This window comes from Vulpes lagopus, chromosome 5 (assembly GCF_018345385.1).
Source record: "Vulpes lagopus strain Blue_001 chromosome 5, ASM1834538v1, whole genome shotgun sequence".
Lineage (NCBI taxonomy): Eukaryota > Metazoa > Chordata > Mammalia > Carnivora > Canidae > Vulpes > Vulpes lagopus.
In genome coordinates this window covers 66852348-66875600 of record NC_054828.1, presented here as the reverse complement: position 1 = coordinate 66875600, position 23253 = coordinate 66852348, and the positions used below count along the sequence as shown (strand labels likewise).

Below are 23253 nucleotides of genomic sequence, written 5' to 3'. Positions count from 1 at the left end.
AGCAGCAGTGTCTACAATAGCCAAATTGTGGAAAGAGCCCAGATGTGCGTCAACAGATGAACAGATAAAGATGTGATACATATGTACACAATGGAATACTACTCAGCCATCAAAAAGAGCAATGTTATCATTTGCAAGGTGTTTGCAACTAGAGGGTACTATGCTAAGCAAAATACATCAATCAGAGCAAGACAATTACATGATCTCACTCATCTGTGGAATTTAAGAAACAAAACGGGATTGTAGGGCAAAAGAAGAAGATATAAAGCAAGACGAAATCAGAGAAGGGGATAAACCATGAGAAACTCTTAATCATAGGAAACAAACTGAGGGTCGTTGGAGGGAAGGGAGGTGGGAAGACGGGGTAACTGGGTGATGTAATGAGCACTGGGTGTTATATAAGACTGATGAATCACTGACCTCTACCTGTGAGACTAATAATACTTTAACTGATTGAATTTAAATTAAAAAAAATAGAACCAAAGACCCCAAATATTGGGATAACTCAGTAAATATATGTTGGCGAACCCTCTTCTCTCTTAAAAGAAAATCCCAACTAAAGTACCTCTGTGCCATTTTTGGACAAATCTAAAACCTCTTGAGACTGTTTCAAGACTTTTTATACATTTGTTTAAGCAATGCCTCATGAAAAAGATAAGTTCTGGTAACTGGATATTTCTAGAATATTGAAATTATTCAATTCGTGAAGAAACTGTACCCCTCTTTGAAGACTCTAATAGTTTTTTTGGCAGGACACTGAGTTATTCAATGTGTTAATAGAATACTGTCTTAAAAAATAGTGAGTTCTAAATTATCCTATTACACAAGTCCAACCACTGCAGATTCCAAGAGTGGGAGGCACAGTACAGGCACTCTGCGGTAACATTTGGTTCTCATTCTCTTTCAAAAATACCACCAAAGCACATCTATTGTAATATTGGTTATGAATTACTTCCTATCACATTAAATAAAAAAGACTAAAACCCCTCAGGTGTGTACAAATACCAAATCACTTTCCTTTTTTTAAACAATAGTACCATTGGCTATATTTTAAGAAATAATTTTTGGTTTCTTTCTGTAAGGAGACTGGGAAAATAAGTTTGTAAACATCCCATGGATTGTATTTCATAAAATGTTGTCAGCCACAAGTAAGGAATATTTATCTCCCAATATCTTAAAAATCAGCCAAGATTATACATAGTAACGATGTTATCATTAGCGTTAGTAATGAAGAAAAAACAGTGTCGAAGTTGGGTGAACATCATATCTACGACATTAAGATATGTTGTACATGAGTTGGTCTTTATTGGAAAGTATAGAAAGATTAAACTGAAAATTTTAAGCATTTCTTTTCAAATAAGCCAAATGATTTAATGTTTACATCTATTTTTTTCTGAAGTCTATTATTTTAGGATATCTTAATACCTACTAGATTCATTTTAATATGGAGACTCAATATTATATATTCTTTTCCTGCAAATGTCAATGAGAAATTGCTTGCTTTTCCCTACAGCCAAAATTATATGTAATTCATAGGTTTCAGCACAGAGTGAAAGGGAAAGACCGTATTAATGTAGAGTAAATCTACTTTTTGAATTTCAAGTGTTAATGATTTAACCCTTTGGGGCTAACTCTGGAAAAACTAAATCCTTTAAAAGAGGTTCATAATCATTGAATAGACCTCTATCAATGCTTGCATGGCATCTGGCAATAATGAAGACAGATTAACAATACGATTTTGAGAATCTGGCAATAGGATAAAGCCAAAGCATAAAAAATCACTTCTCTGCAGTTAGTTACTGGTGGTCCAGGGAAGGATCCACTTCCTGGCCTCTGGTGTCCACACTAAAGGAGGAAAATCTTACTGAATCTGAGTTCCAGGTTTCTGGCTAACAAACAACAAAGCTATACACTCATTAAGCAGGAAAAGTCATCCCCAACAGATCCTCTGAGAAGAATCTGCTTTTCTAATATCTGCTTTCACTTTAGTTCAAAGAACTGACAATGGCATAAATTAACACCTTCATCAGGTTAGATTTTAAAGCTTAATGTGCAATGTTAACTCTTCCCACGCATATCTAACTTCTGGGCAAGAGGATTTGTCTTTACACTACAGATGAAAACAAGAATTTGTTTTAAAACAACCCTGTTTCATCATGTGAATTGTTAAGCTTAAGTTTATTTCAATTACTTAAAACAATGTCGCTTAATTTTTAAAATGACTATATTCATTTTGTGTGTGTACACGCCAGTCATGTAATGCCGTTTTTATCTAAATACTGTTTAAAACAAGTATTTTAAATCGTTCAAGTAACAGATTTGATACTCAGTTTTTAACAAGTAGAGCAGGATGACCAAATTAGAAAAGTATTTTAATTCTTAAGGAATGTTGCAGAATAGTTTAAAAGTAGCTATTAGAACTGCTCATCCAGCAGAAAATCAGTAAGAATAACCAAGAATTCCATCAACATCCCATTCTCAGCTGGAACACTGGATGAAAATCCACCTTGGTTATAGCCATTTTAACTATAGAAATGTGCAATAAACCACGCTCTTGTTATAATTAAAGGGATGGTGAATGTGAAACTATTTGGAAAAGCACAGGGCATTAGACCACATAAGGCATTATTATAATTAAAGAAACATGGCTTGGACAGTGATTTAAGCAATGGTGGCTGTACTGCATTAGAGCAGACTATACCAACAAATCTTTTTTTTATTTGTAAAGTTAGGAATAAATTAATGTACCTCAAATCTTTGTAGTTCTTTTACATTTATAATGTGCTTTCACATACACTAATCCAATTAGAGTCCGTATTACCTCAACCTGTGTGATAGGCAGAGTGGTCATCTTTTTGCTTATATTTTAATGTGCTGAGCCTAATTTCCATCAATTTGAGACATGATAATATGAAATTATTAAGCCTAAAATGTGTCAAAAACAATAAAAACTGTAGTTGTATAGATGGGGCATGGGATCCCAATGACACATTTTATTAAATGCAATGTGCAAAATAAAATTAAGTGAACTCTATTCAAAAAGGGTACAAGACAGGTATTATTTAAAATGCTTTAGTACTCATTTTCAATAAAAAGAAATCTGGCATTATAAAAATACATAAAATAGTCATGGATTCACACCATTAACTTACATAAGATTTTTTTTTTTGCATAAAACAAAGTTAAAATAGTTTTAAAAAGGTATTCTTATATGAAAGTTACTCCCAGTATAAAATTCTTATAACTTTTTGTAATTTTGGTCCATCTGTATAAATAAGACATTTTATCCTTTTAAAATTCATAACTCCATTTAAAAACATAGGATTCTCTCTTTTAAATAAAAGTCCACTTGAGGTAGTATGTTAGAGCTCTTCTTTGCTCCCATTCTGTCTATGTGTCCAAGTCATAAGACTGAAAATTTGGAGTCCTATGGTTTTCTACGGTCTGTTTATAGGTACATGTGTGATTTTCTTGCTGAAAATCTGTCCTTTCTTTCCCATATTCCTCTGACTCAGAGTCCAAGTCTGGGGAAGAACGAGTTTTCAGGTGAAAGGCTCTTGGCTGACAATCCACTGGCTGTCCAAAGCTTGAAAAGGCATCCAGATGAGCTCTCTTCAGAGGCTTTCCAAAAGTTCCTGAAAGCAAGCAAGCAAGCAAGCCCTTGAGCGAATGGGTCCACTGGTAGCATGTAAATCAAAACACATTTCCAATGAAGGAGCATCTTTGCCCGTGAACACGAGTAAATGTTTTCTACAAGTCATTTATGGTATCGGGCATGTGTGCATCCAGTTATGGAGAGAGAACTTACAATATGGAGCTGGGTAATGAATACCGTATGTCCATTCTTTATCACATTTCATCCTCTACAGTAATAGTAATCATTGAGCAATGAGGTTCCCCAGTGTAAGTTCTTCCAAACCCTGGCTTTAGTACTTGACAGTGCACAATTCTCCATGTAGGAGATCTGGATTGTGGGTTAGCAGGTATCAACTGCACCTGGGTATAGAAAGTTTCTTCCAAAATAATCCTGATGCCTTGCCCTTTCTTCTTTACTGGCGAAATATTATTTTTAACTGCCTCAAATTCTTGTCACAGTCATAAAAAAGTCATTTTCATTTTTTGAAAAAGGAGTAAGCAATTATACTGTGACAAAACATACAATTTCTCAAAATGGGGTAAAATATTTTAAGATTCTTTTTTATTAAAACAAGACAATTTGTGGTTCATTTTCCCATATCTCCATTTAGTGAAAAGATGATCTCAGTTCTTCCATCCTTTGTCCCCATGCACTAGACAAAAAGAAATCCACAAACGAGTCTTGGCGCTAGCCAGAGTCTACCACCATCGACTTGGGCTTTGAGGCTCTGATGGTCTCCTCTGCCAAAGCAGTCCGGCCTGGCTGACAGGCGGTTGTTGCCAGGTGGGACGCTGTCCACCCTTTGACCAGAGTCAAAGGGTGACCCACCAGACATCCCAAACCACAATCATGCAGTGCATACAACTCCACCCCAAAAGCTGCTGTAGCCCAAAACCACTTTTTCCACATGGCTGACAAATGGAGCTCCTAAGTCACTCCCAAAACTTGTCCTCTAGATGATGCCACACACAGAGTTAACCAGAAAGCTCCTAAGGCTTAGTTACGGATTAAATACATAATCAAGTAAAATCCCCCATGTCTGACTTTGCCTTTAGAAACACGTATACTAACTCATAGGATGTCATGACAACATGATTTTTTAAAAAAAGAAAAAAAACATTTTTCAACAAGTTTGGCATTTGAGGCTCATTGCTCTCCCACATGCAACTTGGAATAGGAGTCCTGCCTGAGTCAAGGTGTCTAATAATTTAATAAACTTACCCATGAAAGAATTATTTGAAGTAACTGATGCTGGCTCTGGACTTGGACTAAAATCTAAAGAGGACTTGTTTAGACACAAACTTTTCACTCCAGTTCCTTCATTTTGAGAGTAAGTAGAGTTGAGTAACTTCCTCACATGTGAAGGCCATCCTATATCACTGACACTCTGTTCGCAGGAGTCCTCTGAAGGATAAGGACATGGGTAGCACTCCTTTTTCTTTATGTAACTGGGCTCACAGTGGTCCATCAAGGCTGTTCTCAGGTCAGGACCACAACCTTTGAAAATTCAGGAGAGTATCAGAGATAGAGTTAGTGCTTCTGGAAGTCTCCAGGAAACAGAAGAGAAATCAGGTAAGAGAATCACATACCTGTATGATAGGCTTCAAATGGATCTGAGCTGTACACATTCCCCTTCAAATACACAGGGCCTGAGGACCCCAGAAAGGGACAAAGGAACGGATCCGTGGCAACTTCCACATCGGCTTCACTACTACTGTCAATGTGGCAGGTCCCTTCAAAACAGACATTGTAGTCACTGAATGAATTTGATTCAAGTACCTGTCAACATTCTCTCCACTTTGGGCATTTTCCATATTTATAGATAAAAATTTTGGATAGAATGGCATACAAAAGAAAAAAACTAGAGAAATTTATGTTAGGGTTTTAAAACATTTACTGAGGCCTACAGATTAGTGACTAAATCTGTGCCATCTTCCAAGAAGAAGACGCGATTAACCATTGTACGACATGTGTTCACCTGGGTGCTGGCGCCCAGGAGCATCCAAGAGGAACTGACCTGCACGTGCACACTGCAGCCAAAGCAGCTGTGGCCTGAAACACACGAGGCCATTAGCACTGCCCCCTACCTCCCGAAAGTCACAGATGAGCAGGACCAGGAAGTGGCATTCAACAAATGATCTCTGAATGCTCAGCTCAAAGCTGAGCTCAGCCCAAACAACAACCACCTCCCCCCCCTCCCCACTCTATTGTGAGTATCTGAGCCAAACAACCCAGAAATGATGTGCCGGTTAGTCGTGGCCACAAGGACAAGAGATGTAGCACAGGTGAGAGAGGCCTCGATGGGCCATGTGCCTGGGAACCTGGGAAGTGGGAACTGGGCAGTCTCAGAAAAGAATGCGCAAGACGTGATTCACATTCAGGGCTGGTGGCCTCTAGAGCTGCTCCCAGAGGATCAATCGCCAGCCCCAGCATCCAAGTGACACGGCATTATTATGTTCCGGGTCTGTCGCTTTAAGTTTTCATAAATGTCTCTTCAGTAGACCCTGCTACATTTGAAGGAGGCTGCAACTGAATGAGTCCAACCAGAACAACCCCGTGTGTGTGCAAATCTTCCATCTGTATACTCTCTATCACTTGCCTTGCCAAACACTTTGGGACGATTTGTTGCCTTTTCCTGGTCTCACTACTGCCTACACTAGGAGTCCGAAAACATGTTGACTCCGGGATCCACCGCAGAGCAGATAGTCAATAAGTGCTTGTGGGAAAAGACGGTAAAATGTTTGAAAAGAATGTCAACAGTTTCTACTTTGGGAGCCCTTGATGTGTGCCAAGCACCATACAGGTTTCCGATATCATTTGACTGAATTTCATAACCACCCAATAAGGAAGTAGTGTATGACTGCCCAGGATGCACAGGGAGCAAGTGTCGGAAGGGGGTCTTGGACCAAGCCCGTGTGCCTGCATTACGGCTCCTCCACGAGCATTCTTAAAACCATGCAGTTCTTAAAGCAAGAGTCAAAAATCTGATTTCTCTAATAGAATCTTAAATCATTTTGACGTTTTACGACCATATGTGAAAGCAGTTAATGCCATTTAAGAAAGGAGGACTTTTAGGGCCAAGGAACACTTCGAGCGTAAAGAAAGTATCATGCTGCATGGAGAAATTAGGCTTTTTTTTTTTTTTTTTGAGAAATTAAGCTTTAATTTTCCTACTTGTCTTCTCTTATTATCAGAAACAAAGATTTTTCTAGTATTTAAGAGAAAGGTATAACCGCATTTAATTTCAGCTTTGCCAGTGATCTTGGGTCAGTCCCTAGATCTAGGAGTGTATCTATTTCTGGTGAAAATTAATACTGTATCCGAGCTTTTCCATCAGATTGTTTCAAGACAACCATGGGGTCCAGGGTTCATTTTAAACACTTACCATTGCTGTCATGTTGCGGTAAGAAAAATCCACCTCCTGAAGAAGTGACGAACTGGTGGTGGCTTCCGCTTTCTGAGGAGATGTAGCCATCCTGCCTGTCGGCTAAGGTTCCCTGAGATGACAAGTAACTCGGGATATCTGCCGGCAAGTTGGTCTCATCTGTAACCCGACGACAGCAGTGTTAACCAGGAATGATTGGACACGGCCCTACAACCTTCCCCGATGGACAGTACATACACGGTCTCCGTTTGTGTCCAGACCAAAGAAGTCTACTCCTGAAAACCCATCTCGGTTGTCCAGTCCTCAGGTGAGGAAGATTGGGGCTCTGCTGCTGGGGGCAGCACAAGCCAATTTTCTCCCTTTATCTGGATGCCCCTCCCGAATTTCCGAAAGTGATGTTCCAAAACATAAAGGCCTGGGAGTCTCGGTGGGGTAGTAGCTAAGCTCCCCAATTAAGCTTGATTTCTACCGTGTTTCGGACTCAGGATGCATGGGTGTGGAGTTCACACATGTTCCTCAAATCACGGCCCCTCCCAACAGTAAGGGGATCCTCCCTGCACGCCTGCACACGGGCACACCCATGACGAGACAAGAGCTTACACGGGGGTGGAGGCCTCGTAGGTCACCCCCGTGTGAAGCAGTGGGACCGCTTGACCCTGTGTTTGGACCGGATCGCACAGCCAGCAGGGCATTCTGCGGGGGGCTTAACAAAAAGGATTAATCTTTAAACGCCACCAGCTTTATTTGGGGCCGGGGTGTTATTTTTAGCTGACCATATTCCTGCCGCTTGAAACAAATGAGTCACCCTTCTGACACGGCCTCAGGCTGTGAGAGACACACACGTTCTGGAAGAAAATGACCACAGGACCACAGACACACATGACTACGGCCCCCCGGGGCCAAGCTTCTGTTTACACACCTGTGTTGGTGATGCTGCAATCTTCGTTCCTCCGCCTTGTGTGGTATATGATGACCACCCACACGAGCGACGTGCCCACCACGCAGCACACCACCGCTATGATCACGACGCCCACGGTGGCCCACCCGTCATCGTCCAGCGACGAGGCGGTCATCTGAGGGGAGTCGCAGGTGGGGGTGGGGATCACGCTGAGGCGCACGTTGCCCCTCTCGGTGCCCAGGGTGTTCGACATTTCACACGTGTATTTCCCGGCGTCACTGACATCAGAGTCCACGATGATCAGCAGCTGATTGCCTGCTGCAAAGAAGTGCCTTTCGGTGACCACCAAGGGGCTGTCGTCCTTGGTCCAGTTCAACCTGGGAGGGGGGCTGCCTCCAGCGATGCACTGCAGGACAGCAGTTTCTCCCTTGGTCACGGTTCGGTCTAGCAGGGGCCGCAAAAACGATGGTGTTTCTGAAATAACAAGGGGTGTGCTTTTGAGCCCCTCCATGAGATTGGGTTTGGCAGGTAGGTCCGAAGACCCACCCCCCGAGTGCATACCACTGGAACCTAACATCGTACCCTTCCACGGCCTCACACGTACGCTCCTTTGAGAGCCTACACACGCACACCACGATCGGGACTGCATTTTGTTACCTGGCTGTCACTTGTAACACCTGTTAAGGATAATGTTTACTATTTTTTTTCAATCTCAGTCTCTCCCAGTCTTTTTTTTTTTTTAATTCATTTTATTTATTCATGAGAGACAGAGAGAGGCAGAGACACAGGCAGAGGGAGAAGCAGGCTCCATGCAGGGAGCCTGATGTGGGACTCGATCCTGGGACCCCAGGATCACACCCTGGGCCGAAGGCAGTGCTAAACCGCTGAGCCACCCGGGCTGCCAAGTCTCTCCCACTCTTGGGATGGAATGAGAGGGGCAATGCAAAACATTCTAGGTATCTCTTAGAAATGGAAAAAATGCCTAAAAATAATTTCAAGCAGGGGGGTAGGTCAATGAATGAAAAAAAGTCAGAATGTTTAAATTTTTAAGGGGGAACTTTCTGGGGCTGGATGTCCAAACCTATATGCTAAAGTCTGAAGGTACATCTATTCTTTGGTGTTCATAGGCTACTTTGCTCAACTCCCTCAAAGATACGTATACGATGAACATGTGCACATTTTTCAAAAGCTCCTGTTTAGGCAAAAGGTAAAAGACACACTCTGGTTTCCAGAACGGTACAGTAGACCAAGACAAGAGAGGATAGGTCCTTCCTAAAGTGCTCACATGACTTATCTTCTCATATGTGTTTCATAGGGTGGAGACTGCGGGTAGAGCCTCTGCAATGGGGAGAGTAGGGGAGAGGAAGGTGATTCCTGCAAAAACGGGGAAGCGACACAGCATTTACTCTTCCCTGCCCCTTGAAAGAGAGGAATAGACTTGTCCCATTGGCCACACACACAGATGTAAGGTGCTCCTGGGAAGCCGTCTGTTCTTTCCAGGGAAGGGCAGTGTCCTATGGATTATCTCTCACCCTCGCAACTTCTGACACCTGGGGCCTTTGGCCGAGCTAGCGTGTTTAATTTTTATCACGGAATCTGACAACAGCCACTTACCCAGGACAGTCAGAGTTGCATTAGCAGAAATGCTTCCCGCACTGTTCTGGGCTGTGCAGCTGTAAACCCCAATGTCCTCTATCTTCACATCCACAATAAAGAACACATCATCCTCAGGCATAACATGCATGCGTCTCTCCCTCGCAGGCTGGGAAGTCTGTACCCCCATCCTTCTGCCAGGCTATCTGCGGGGCTGGATGTCCCAGGGCAGCACACTCCAAGCGCGCCATGGCCCCGGCACGGATGGTGAGGTCCATGGGGGTCTTGGTGAAGGAAGGGAGCACTGAAATCAGATAAAGAGTGTGTATTAGTGCTACAGAGTTTTAAAGATTTTCATTCTGGTTTTTTTTTGTTTGTTTTCTAGACGTATACTCACAAATGCCCCTGCCATAGGTCAGGCAGAGGTTATTTCTGACCGCAAGACAAAGAATCTAAAGTTGAGATGAAGAGATCCCCCCAAGGTTACGCACAGGTACAGAAAGGATGAGGTCAGGCTGACACACGGGTCACCTGATGGACAGACTATACAGCTTTCTACTTCCCCCAACTTACTTTTTAGTTTCCTCAGTAATTATCTGGGAGATCTTGGGCAGATCAATTCACCTCTTTGTACCCAGACCACTCATTTCATCATCATCATCATCTTTTTTTTTTTTTAAAGTCCCTCCTGGCTCTTACATTCTGTGACTTCAGATACGTGTTGTGTCCTACAGTTTTATTTTATTTTTTATTTATTTATTTTTTGTGTCCTACAATTTTAAACTCAAAATTGTTCTATGCATCAGGCCTCCGCAGCCATTTGTGGAATGAATGCATTAATGAATCATACACCAAAATCTTTTACCCTGGAAGGTACAAATAATTAAATAATAAAGTGGTAAGGTTCCTGTCATTAAAAGAAACAAAAAAAAAAAACGTATTCGGGTCACACAAAGCAAACAATTACGTATTTTTATTAACGGCAGCTAATACTTGGTGCATTTAGTCAGCATTCACTGTATTCCAGGCTAAGTCCTTTACACCAATTATTTTATTATCATACCTCCGTGAGGTAGGTACTGCTGTTCCTAATTGAAAGATGTGGAAATGGAGGCACAGGGAGGTTAAGTATCTTGCTAAGAGTCACTCAGCTGTAAGCAGGAGTGGCAGGCTCCAAAGCCAGATCTCTGAATTAAAGGTGGGGTGCTGCAAAGTCACCCTTCATGGCCTCCCACATCAGACTAACACGTTGCAAACTCCCAAAGAGTGGACCACACAAATGACATGTGGTTCCTCTCCGTGCTACCCACCAAGACGGGGTCCTGCACACGGGAAGTGCTCATGTAGGTACCAAGGATCTTAATGTTGTGGACTGAGAGGTAGAGAGAGGCAGGGTTAGGTGGGGAACCATGAGCAGGAGACAGCGGTGGAAGGAAGAGAAAGAGAGAAAACCAAATCTAAAAGGCGTCTGTACACGCAAATGGAAAAGTCAGGTCACATACTATTTACTGTAAGCTTGGCTTTGACAGAGTAGGATGAACCGAAGTGATTGGAGATGACACACTGATATTTCCCTTCGCTGGCAAATTCCACATTGCGGAGCCGGAGAATGGTGGTGTACTCCATCACCTCGCCACCCTGCGCGCGCAGGTGTGCGTAATTTTCCATTTCGGCATCGTGCAGTAGTTCATTGTCTTTTTTCCAAGCAAAAGTCATTGGGGAGTCACTGCTGCTGGCGGCTGAGCAGATAAAACTCAAATTGGAACCTTTTATTGCCGACTGTGTTTCTGGCTGAACGGTGATCTGGGGTTTAGGAAAATCATCTGTTTAAGAAGGAGCGGAGGAAACAAAACCATTTTAAGGCTTGAGAGTCCAAACGCCACTCAGGTTTTCATACCAAGAAACTCCAAACAGACGACGGCTTGCATGTGACCCTTTGTGTAGGGTTCCCAGATGGGACCAACAGTCCTCATGTGGAAAGGACAGCCCAGGAGAGCATTTATACACGAATTTGTTCACTTCAAATAGAGACTGAGACCTATTTATCGGTCATTATCTGAGAGGAGACTCTTTCTTTGGAATATAGTTTATCCTAGGCTCCTTAGGCTTTAAAAAAAATATATATATATATGTGTGTGTGTGTATATATGTATATATATATATACCATACACAAGAAGAAATCAGTTAAAAAAAAAAAAGAAGAAATCAGTTAAGAAGTTTCTAGGCTCATGGATCATCGTTAAAAGCTACTAGTAGGAACTGCAATTTTTCCCACGTTATCCACGAATAAGCACCAGCAAAATTAAGAAATCAATATCACTAAAGACAGCAATTAACACCTCATTTAAAAAAAACAGAACCCGTATTAAAGAGCAGTGATTTTTAGATAGAGTTGAAACAAATAGTCCTGTAGCAAAAGAAAAACCATCTCTCAAAGTCCCTGTGAGACCCTGGCTTCCGCCTGGGGTTGAGGGTAGACAATCAATCAGGCCGCTATGCTACACTGTCAGCGCTACATGGTAATTAGAGCTGGGCAACTCTTTCATTCCAAATGGTTATTTTTAGTTCTCTGTTACTTTTTGGAAAAGTCACCTTTTTTGAACTGCAGTTTCTTGGAGATGCTCTAAACCCAGAAAGGAAACAGCTCAGATCTACCAAAAGATAGTTTCTGGGTGCTCTGGAAAAAAATCGCCCGAGTGCATACATGCGTGTGTTTGGTGTGAGCATGCATGTGTGTGGGTGAATGGGGCTTGGGAATGCTCTGGTGACCCCGACGCTGCTCACTTCCAATATCACGTTGTCATCAAGACGGTTTCTTCTTCTCTACGATTCTTCTATAGTTCTCATCTGGTAAATCAATGTTTAAGATTCACAACGGAGGGACTGAAAGAAAAATCTATGGATACCATACACACGTCTCAAAATAACGGAGTTCTTATCTTGGGACTAGAGAACTGCGAAATAAGCACCATGGGAAAGGCATGGCTCGGGCCCTTCTAAATGAATGCCAAAAGCTTATTTAGATCCAAAAGCTACATCAGACGTTTTATTTCCAGAAACCGTTGGCACCGTTTAATGCTGCAACCTAAAAAAATATATTTTTCTTGTATTTGACTAAACAATCACAGGCAAAGCAGTTTCAAATAAATTTTTAAAGGCCAGTGTAAAATCAGGTTCCGTAATATCTTAAAACATATGCTGAAGTTTAAGCAAACTTTGATTTCGTGTTCTATCTGCGCATTTATCTTTACCCAGGTCTCCATGGCAGTGCGTAGTAAACAGCAGGGTAGTGCAGCAGACAGTAGCCTGCATGAGGGAGAAGAAAACCTGGGGTTTTGACCTGGATCTGCTGACTCGGTATGTGAGGTTTGGGATTTCTAGCGCTGAGATTCTTAGACGCTAAAACAATGGACCTTACGTTGATTTGCAATCAATTCAAACTTTCCAGTACTTGTAATGCTTTACCCAGCAGGAGCACAATTTTTAGCTCATAATTTTCTCTTTCTACCCCAACACACGGCATTTACACAGGGGTTAGTTCAGGCTCTCAACAAGCCTGAAATTGGGGAGGGCGGTCTGCAGACTTCCCTTCCCATAGACGCAGACACTGAGATTTAGGGAAGTTGGGAGGGCCGCGAAGGCCCATCAGTTCTCCCAAGACTCAATGTCCTTCTTGTTCCACCAAACCACCCTGGTGTCAAAACACAGACATTTTCGGAAACTCCTTCTCCTCTGTGACATTAAAATCATCAGCATGCTAGAGATCCATTTTCATCTACCTCAGCAGAAATAAAAGCTTCATTAAGAGAACAGAAGCTTATGCAAGACCATTCATTGGAGGGGAAAAAAGAAGAATGAAGGCAGAGGCAACAGTTACACTCACCACACACAAAGCCATCTGGGCTAACAGCAAAAATACTTCTTCCTTTTAGCAGCTGAGGATGGGCGCAACTGGCATTTACAAAGCTCTGAAAGTTGTTTTCCGCCACCCACTGTGGGAGCCATTTTAGTTGGCAATCGCACAAAAGGCTTGATGTATTTAAATGCCTGAGGAGAGTAATTATGTTCAATTTGTTTTATATGAAATGCAGATTCTACGAGTAAACTAACTCAAGTAAATATTAACAAGGCAATGAATGCAGAAACAAAATATACACACCCCATGCAATAAGTATTCTCTAGCTCATCTTAAAATGTAAGAGGTGTGCTAGCACCGTGGTGTTGTTCCTGCTGACCTCCTGAGGGAGAGCCGCTGATGTCCTGAAAACACCTCACTCCTCAAGACCCGCTACGAGGCTGGGCCTTGCACTGCATTAGGTCCCACAGATTTAAACTGCAAATTCGTAACAGAAACCAAAAGATACTCCTATTCTCAACAAAGGGAACAAATCACCAAGTCCCTTTGCTTCCTAGTATAAAAAGTAAGTATGCTGAGAACATGCTAGATGCTTTTTACAGACACGTGATCTACGTGGGACGTGCCCCAGGACAGCTCCTCTGACACCGTGTTTTATTTGAAACTCTTGAAAAGGAAAGGAAAGCTTACAGTTGCTGAAGCTTCTTCATTTGTGAAAATGCATTGCCTTGTAATGACATGATTGCGTTGTCACTCAGATCTCTGAAAACAACCAAATTGAACACATTAGAGCGAATCATGGTCACCGTAGGCCTCCTGCAGAAGCTGAACCCGTATGCGTCCCCCCAACCCCCCATTCACCAAACTACTCCATGTGCTGAAATGCACCGACCTGGCAACTCCAAAAAGAACCCATTAGGGAAGTCTGGACCAAAGAACAACAGTATTTATATCAGAGGCCGGTTCTGTCATAGTAAAAAAAGACCTGTTTTATATCATCACGTACAGGTTATTTGACTCATGAGGATTTAAGCTGTTTTGCTGTATTCTTTTCTTTTTTTTTTTTTTTTGTAGTTTTATGATTTGTTCTGCTGTACTGTTTTACTGTGTTTTCAATATTCAAATTAGTAACCAATAGTAACTTTTTTTAAAATTTTTTTTATAAATTTACTTTTTATTGGTGTTCAATTTGCAATAGTAACTTTTAAATACACAAGTAAAATTTCTCATAGTTATGCTTTTAAAAAAAAAACCCTCGTGTATAAAATACTTTCTAGGATATGCACTGGGTTAAAGGATTTACACTGACATAGTATTACATTTATTCCTCACAGCAACCCAAAAGAAGATGGTTTTACTTTCTTGTTTACCAGGAAAGGGGCAGATAAGAGGTGGACTCGATTATTTTCAGTTTCAAAACCTATGCTCTTGGTCAGTAGCTCATTCTGCTCCACACAACTCACCAGTGGAGACAATAAGATGTTCAGACAAGATGTACTTCAGGCAGGGCATTTAAAAAACTGGAGAATATTCTAGGCTGACTTTATTTTTAATTAGTATTGTGAGCAGTTTGAGTTAAAGCACTCTCCACAATGATTACTACTGTGTTTTCCTTTCCAGGGTCAGGGTATACAAAAAAGGATTCTGAATGAGATGGGGGCAACAGAGGACAGAGTGAAGGTACCCAATGTGGGCAGAGAAAGAGGCTGGGAGAGTCAAGAAGGCTTAGAAAACTAAGCAGAGGTTAATACTCCACTGATCCACTAATTCCACTTTCCCAGAAATGGAATGGGTCAGATGACAAACCCTTTGGCTAGTTTCCCTTTGAAAATAATTTGTTTCAAGAAGTCCAGCAACACTGGTCCGCCCTTCCAAATTCTGCTTTGCAGAATCATCCGACTCCGGCCTGAACTGCTCTGTCAGCGCGGCTGGCAATCCAGGCCTCCCTCAAACTAATAAGTGAGTCAGAAGACAGCAAGGTGGTCGCACACAATGGCGAAATCTTCTCTCCTGGTACTCAATGCACATTCAAGCCCAAGTGCCTTGAACTTCTTTTGTCCAAGTTAATGGATATTAAAGCTTTTGGCTATACATTCCCTAATAGTCAGGGTGGAGATATTTTCTCTGACTTTGTACTCTTGCCACACACATGTGTAAGACATGTACGCGTGATTGTAAGAAGCTGGTTGCCTCAGTGCAGGTTTTGCAGGTTTTGCCTCCTATCAGGACCTGTCTAGCTTGCCCTTCTAGTGGCTGGAAAGATCGGCATCCCTAAATGTCATTTGAAAAATATGTGCCAGGAGTTACTAAGAGGGGATGGCACAGAGACTGTGGGGACCGGAGCTAGTGTGGCACAAGGATACTTGTGGCAGAGGCAGCCCTGGCTTGAGTCCTGCCTCTGTCAATTGTGACCCGATGGGTTGGTAGCAAAACTGAATAAGAGAAAGAACAAAGATGGAAAAACAGGTGTGTGATTTATAACGCAATGGCAGCAATGACAAACTAATCAGTCTCAAAGCAGTGCTACTACTCTCCTAATGTCACTCCTGAGGACCACGGAGAATTGTCTTTTTTAATCTTTAAAATGCAAGTCAGGGGCACCTGGGTGGCTCAGTGGTTGAGCATCTGCCTTCGGCCCAGGGGTGTGATCCCGGGATCTTGGGATCGAGTCCCGCATCGGGCTCCCTGCATGGAGCCTGCTTCTCCCTCTGCTGTGTCTCTGCCTCTCTCTCTGTGTGTCTCTCATTAATATAAATAAATAAAATATTTTAAAAATAAATAAATAAAATTAAAAAATAAAATGCAAGTCAATGGAATCAATGGACACCCAGCACCTTCACTTCTTTACTTAAAAATAAAGGTAACAGAAGCTATTGACTAGTTTTCTTACAAGGATTAAATGAGGCTATACATAAATACCTGCCATAATTCCTAATGTACAGTAAGTGCACAATAAATGGTAGGTTTTTTAAAAAATTAAATGTGTCACTACTTGAGAAAAATAACGCAAAGAAAACCCAATAATGTGTAGTGATGTCCTCAAATGCAAAGGAAAATGTTTAACTATTTACTTCCATACAGATACAGGCAGGTAGATAAACAGGTAGGTAGAGGATAAGCGGGTATGAAAATATACTTTATGGTATGGAGAGGATGCCAACAAATCTACATTCTAGTTTATCTCTCATGGCACATAAATAGATAACCATCCCACACTCTTTTACGGTAATTAAATTCCAGTCACTCACAGATGTTCTAATGCGTCCAAACCAGTAAAGGCCTTTTTGGTAATAGATCGGATCCGGTTTCCCTGGAGTATTCTGGTGGGGGGAAGAAAAAAGTTACATTGGAACAGTTAAAGTCATTTGGGGGTGGAATTCTCATGAAAAGAATTGCTTTTAAAGTCACTGTGGATGATTCTATTTTCTTCAGTTAACCAATATATCCTGTAAAAACATATTCATGCCATCTCATTCAGTGATACAGGTCAGCATGGTCTCAAAGCATTCAACAGAAACCCAGCCAATACAGGTATTCAATAAGCTACTCTGGTGGTTATTGAAGCTGTGATTTTCAAAGTCCTCTTAGAAAGAGGTAGAAACTTCCAAGTAAATGGTCTTAGAACTGTAATTAGTGCAACAATAATAGTTCAGATCTTCTCCTTTCCCTTCCTCCCCATGGACACTTTCATCATCCTTCAAAGTTTAGGGTTATATGGAACTCAGCTTGAAAATTTAAAACACAGACTTTGGGCATCTACAAGGCCACTTTAAGGCTGAACAGAAGCAAGTTTTTTTTTTCTGCTGTACTGTTTGGAACCTACTGCAGTATCACCAGCAGACTCTGGATCATGTCACTTAAAAATCCTTGTGAGCAGGATGCAACACTGAAAGTTTCAAAATGATGAAATTAGGAAATGTACTTTTACAATGGTAATCCCAAGATTCTAAGCACTCAGAACAATTTAAAAATTTTTGTCTAGATATTAACATAAGTACATACGACTCACCAAAGTGTTGAATAAAACACTCACCAAAGTGTTGAATAAAACCACCATACCAAGGAAGAAAAGCTAATTAATACCCATCTTGTAGAACAACATTCATTTGGGGAAATGACCAAGGGAAGCAACCAGATTGAGCCTCTAGTCCTAAATTCTCTCAAATCTCAGAGTGGACTTCACAGAGTAGAGGTCAGAGAGTGAGGCAACCATGGAGCAGATCCTACTCACAGCCGTCTCAGTTTGTCCAGCCCAGAGAAAGCACCGTTCATGTCTTCAATAGTCCAGGAAATTTCATTGTTCTTCAGATCCCTGATTATAAAAAAAAAAAAAAATGTTACCGAAACTGCTACCAGGTACTTAACAAAAGACAGAAGAATTCTCTTTAGAGATATGCTCAGAAAGCTAATAAGATCACCACCCAGGTGGCATGTAATTTGTAATAAATTCCTCATAATCCCCCACATCATCTCCACCCCTTTCAAAAACAATAGAAAATTCTTTCCCTCCCCCATGTATCCCTTACAGCCTGGCCTCCTCCCTCAACAACACTTTAAGTTTTTGCCCAAAATCAGGACAGTTGATTGTGTTTTATTAATTCCTCTATCAACAGGACTAAATTTTGAAAGGCATGAACAGTCTGAAAAATACACTAAACTCTAACACCCCGGGACGCCTGGGTGGCTCAGTGGTTTGTTGCCTGCCTTTGGCCCAGGGCGTGATCCTGGGGTCCTGGGATCGAGTCCCATGTCGGGCTCCCTGCAGGGAGCCTGCTTCTCCCTCTTCCTGTGTCTCTGCCTCTCTCTCTCTCTCTCTCTCTCTGTGTCTCTCGTGAATAAATAAGTCAAATCTTAGGGAAAAAAACAAAACTCTAACACGCCTACTCCAACCACACCAGTCGGAGTTGGGCGAAGCACACAGCATGTCTTTCAATTATGTAATGCTTCAAATAGTGAACAGAGCAAAAGTTTCTGACAGGCAAAAACCAAAAGCCCATTGCACAATGTTAAAACTAACATTTCAGAGATTTTTCAAGGGTCAATTCATCCAACTCTCTCTTCTTTCTCTTGGGACAGAGATCAAGTCTGGATACACCTGGTCTGACTAACAGGCATCTTCCTTCCCTGCCCTTGGTATCTATCTTTTTGCTCCGGGTAATTTCTAATCTGCATTTTTATAAAGAAAAAAATCAGTGGATTTAAAATCGCTTCCCTTTCGAGCAGTTGCCAACTTCCTGGAGATCCCGAGAAGGCTAAGTGTAATCACCAAACCAATCTGATCATTGTCTCCTTTTTAATCCCCCTAAGAAACACATATGGATAAAATGGACTGATTTTAATCAAACTGATCTGGGAAAGATTAAGACACTACTTCTGAGGCTGTACACATTTCCTTCACAACAAAGGAAATCTGCTTGGAGAAAAGTGGGTACATTTAGGAACCAATTAGGTTCGTGTACGGAGAGCAAAATGTGTAACTTACAGAGTCTTTAAACTGGAAAGCCCCCGGAAGGCACAATCAGCAATGTAGCTAACTTTGTTATTCCCAATGTGCAGGGTATTTAGTAAGCTTAGGCCCAGGAAGCTTGAATCATCCAGCCTCGATAAGTGATTGAAAGTTAGGTCCCTGTTTAAAACAAAAACAAAAACAAAAACAAAAAAACAAAACAAAAAAACAAACAAAAAAACCCAAAAAGAACAAAAACCAAATAACAGCTTTTATTTTCCAATTCAACACAATGATGTGTTTCCAAACAACAGATAACATACGTAACCACGATAATCCTTACTTTAACACTCTGCCTTCTTAATAATGCTCGGGTAAACATTATTGCTAATCCTGGCAATTAAAAAAAATTCTCTTTATTTGAAAATAACCACCACGGATCTAGCCCATGTGGCCTAGAACTCAAACGGCAGAGCCGGCTTCAACTTATCCCAACAAAAATAGGACCGGGTTGCATGTGAAAAAAGCTGTCACCTTGGAAACTTTGTTATGAGCATTTCACAGATCAGTGGTAAGCAGCTCATGCGCTGGCATGATCCCTGCTCTCGAACCTGAGGAGAATGAAAGGCAACTCACAGCTCGCTGAGTTTCTGGCAAAACTCCCAGGCATCAGGGCTGATCCTGTTGATGGCGTTTTGGCTGAGATGAAGCTCCTGCAGCATCAGCAAGCCGTAAAGCCAGCCTTTGGTGATCTCTGTTAGGTTGTTATGGTCCAGCTGCCTACATTCACAATAAGATTCAAGAGCAGGATCGAAAGTTCATTATCTAGTCTCTTCAAAGGAGACATATGATTACAAGCTAGTACATACTCCTATTGTTACAAGATGTTTGGCTTTTGTTATATAAAGACATCAGCAAAATTACCATGTGGCTGTAGAGTCTCAGGCATGTTACTGGAGACAAAACTGAGTATTACATTATAAGATTGTAAATTATGATATTTTGACGTAGGATTTCAAATAAAGCTGCTGCATGCTCACCGAGCATGCCATGATCGCATCACCGAAGCAGGAGTTGTGGTAAGCTACACTTACAAGACTTCCATGTTGCTCAGCCCCCAAAAAGCGCCATCCATAAGTTTTGTTACTCCATTTCTTTGCATTTTCAGAGACTTCAGAGCACCAAGCCCTTGGAATGTGAGCCCATCTACGTTTTTAATCTTGTTTCGGTTCAGTTCACTGCATTGGACAGAACAGTTAAACCAGCTTAAATGACAAATTCTGGAGGTAGTAATAAAATGTGACATTACTACAATATAGTGAAACCAGCCAGTGTTAAATTACATAGAATGTTTTCAGTTTCTAAACATTTTTATTGAGGAGAATTTTGATTTATTAGCAGGGAGTAAATTTCCTTCTGAGACGTGTGACGTGTTTTTGGAATAATGAAATATTGAAATCAGACTACGCTTTAATGTCTAAAACACTTATCTACTCAGTATATTTGTTTTTAAATTGTCCAGAGTGAGAATATTAAATATTATGTTAAAACATGAGGTCTGTTCAGGGGCAGGGCTGTCAAGCTTACCCTGCTTACAAAAGTTGGTTACCCTCTCTGACGATTCTTTTTTATGTTTAATGCTTTCTCTTTAAGGCAGTCATTTTCAACCTTGGTTGCACACTGGAGTCACGGGGCGGGGGGTGTTAAAAATTACCATAGCCTGGATCTTACCCCCAGAGGTTCTAATATAATTGGTCTGGGGTGTGGCCTGGACATTGGGATTTTTAAAAGCTCCCCAGTGTCTATAATGTGCAGCCGAGGTTGAAAACCACCAAATTGTAGGAGCCTGTTCACAGATCATTCCACCACTATTAACGAGACAGCTCTCTGCAGCCACTTAAGCTATCAGAGCCTCCTGGAGTTGTTGGTATTATTTTCATAAACCACAGCTGTTGGGAGTCCCCATATTTGGCCAGTGCCACAATGATGCCTTTGTATGGAGGTTGTTCGATGATGACACTGTTCATTCCTTCGGTAAGACCTGAACCTGCCCCGTCAGGCAGGAGTTTGCACTAGGTGACTGTGAAGGCTCCGTCCAATTCAGAAACTCTAACCATTCCAGTTCCCAGCGGGATGCCAGCCACCTCCTTGCCTCTAAACTCCTCTGGTCACACTGTGGGTTTTAGGCAACAGACACCATAGGTTTAGAGGAGGTGAGGAAACACCACCTAAGAGAACATTTTACTTACAGATGTTGCAGCTGGGGCAGTTTAAACATCTTGGGTGGGATAGCGGAGATCCGGTTCCGGTTCAGCTTCAACACCAGGAGTGTGTTGGCCAGATTGTCAAAATACCCGGGTTCCATTGAAGTGACTCGGTTGCTGTTGATATACCTGTTAAAAGTTTGAAGATGAGCCTCTCCTTCTGGCTTGTTGGAAAGTTAAGGCACATACATTGTCTCCGCTATCATCTCCAGAGAACCTAGGCATTGTTTGTATCAGTGGACACTTAAAAATGGAATCTTTAGGTCCCTGCGGGCCAAGGCTGACTATGATCCACAAATACTACTAAGAGGGACTGGAATATTTGAAGGGTATAAAAACTTGTTAGAGATGCTTATCCAACTTTGAAAAAACTCATTTATTAATGGAACGAGCAATGATTTAAATTTTTAAAGAAGCATTTTTCACTCCATATACTTTTTCTAAAAAAGGATATCTAATTTTGTAATCCAAAGGTGCAACAATAAGGACTGATTATTTGGGTTTACAGTAAATTACACGCCAATAAGAAAGTTACACTGCTGATTCACCACCAACAGGTTAAAACAAAAAAAAAAAAAAAAGCAGAGTTTGTTATATTTTAAAGTTGATTTTTCATTATGACTTGCTATTTTCATTATAGGTGAATATTTCTGTTAAAAAAGACTTGACTTACAGATATTTGAGTTGTAGGGGTGGAAGGGGAGTTTTAAGCTCTGAAATATTATTGCTGCTCAGGTCCAAAGTTTCGAGGGACTGAAATTGTTTCAGATGCTCAGGTAATATCTCAACAATCCTGTTTCCAGCTCTGGAATTTAAAGATAGCACAGATGACAGGGTTAATAGTACAACAATCTGAAAGATAAATATTTTCCATTCCTAATTTGTTCTTCAGAAATATGGAAAACTGTTTGCTCTGAATTCTACTTTTAAAAGTTAAACAGCAATTCTTATGTCACTTTAGTTTCATCTTAAGCAGTAAATTATGATATTAGAACGCATGAAAAACATTCCTGTATAACTCCGGGTGTATTTAACAGCTGTGATTATCCAAGTGCTATGCGCTTAAAACGTCTGATTTTTCTTTATGTTATTATGTTACCAGTCCTTCCTTATCATTTTTACTAAATGGTATGTAAAATGACTAGCACTGAGTTGGCATTCCAGGCACCGGTGTGTGAGTGCCCTATTCTTTTTCCTGATTCCTAATCTATTTCTAATTCTTCTGGAGAGACTACCCATACTACAATGAACTTAAAATACTTAGCAGATTTTTTTTTTTTTTTACAGAAAAAAGCTCTCTTTTTCTTTAAGAAAGAGCAAGTTTCAGTGTATTGCCACAGTCTTCTAAACCAGTAGATACGCTCCAGGGCTTTGAGTATTATAAAAATATCACATAAAATCACACCAGTCTAAATAATCTCTAGTTAATTACATTAATAAAGTTGAACATTAACAGTCTTAAACACCAGACCGTGATGACCAATATGGTAGCCACGCGTAGCATTTTAAATTAAAATTAAATGTTCAAATTTCATTCCTTAATCACAGTGGCCACATTTCAGGTCCTCAATACCCACATGTGCTTGGTGGCTGTCCTATGGGTCAGTGCACATACAGAACATTTCATCACTGAAAGTTCCACTGGTGAGCCCTATACTAGACCACAAATGAGAAACAAAAAAAAGAGGCCAAGTCACACCTCTTAAAAGGTCATCAATACAACAGCTTTCAATGGGGGAAATTCAGCATTAAATGACAATCTTGCTAGAAAACAGGTCTCAAGTTGATGTGCAAGCCATCTTATTTGTCATATTAGATCAAGTTGCTTGGACTTCTTAAACCATCATTTGGCAGGGGAAAACAACATGTCCAGGTAGGAAGCCCAGGACGGAAACAGAGTCCTCTTACAAAGAAGGTCTCCTTATAACCGACGGAACAATGACACAATCCGAAGGCTCTAGGGAGAACTCTATACGTGATATGTCACATGCTGCTGTTTCTCTACAGTCTACAGTTAAGCCTCATTTAATGAGAAAACTTGGGAAATAGATCTCATATGTGTATCTTTCTACCAATGACTTATTTCTATAGCGCTTTGAGGTTATTAAGCTCTTTTGCATTATCATAACACACAGGCCTCGCCTCTCACCGTCTCAGAAGGTCCCTGAGTTAC

At 41.1% G+C, this 23253-nt stretch overlaps 1 protein-coding gene across 1 annotated transcript in view; it reads right to left on the bottom strand.

Annotated features, from left to right (window-relative positions):
* Positions 1-1158: 1158 nt before the first annotated feature.
* The window catches only part of LRIG3 (leucine rich repeats and immunoglobulin like domains 3), a 49512-nt gene continuing 27417 nt past the window's right edge, over positions 1159-23253 (bottom strand). The window contains 17 exon segments of the mRNA XM_041755578.1: positions 1159-3635; positions 4859-5134; positions 5227-5370; positions 7023-7181; positions 7942-8394; positions 9535-9679; positions 9681-9817; positions 11016-11336; positions 13398-13561; positions 14061-14132; positions 16619-16690; positions 17602-17682; positions 18853-18996; positions 19453-19596; positions 19911-20054; positions 21066-21209; positions 21754-21885. Coding sequence (XP_041611512.1) covers positions 3391-3635; positions 4859-5134; positions 5227-5370; positions 7023-7181; positions 7942-8394; positions 9535-9679; positions 9681-9817; positions 11016-11336; positions 13398-13561; positions 14061-14132; positions 16619-16690; positions 17602-17682; positions 18853-18996; positions 19453-19596; positions 19911-20054; positions 21066-21209; positions 21754-21885 — 2977 coding nt within the window. The 3' untranslated portion in view covers positions 1159-3390.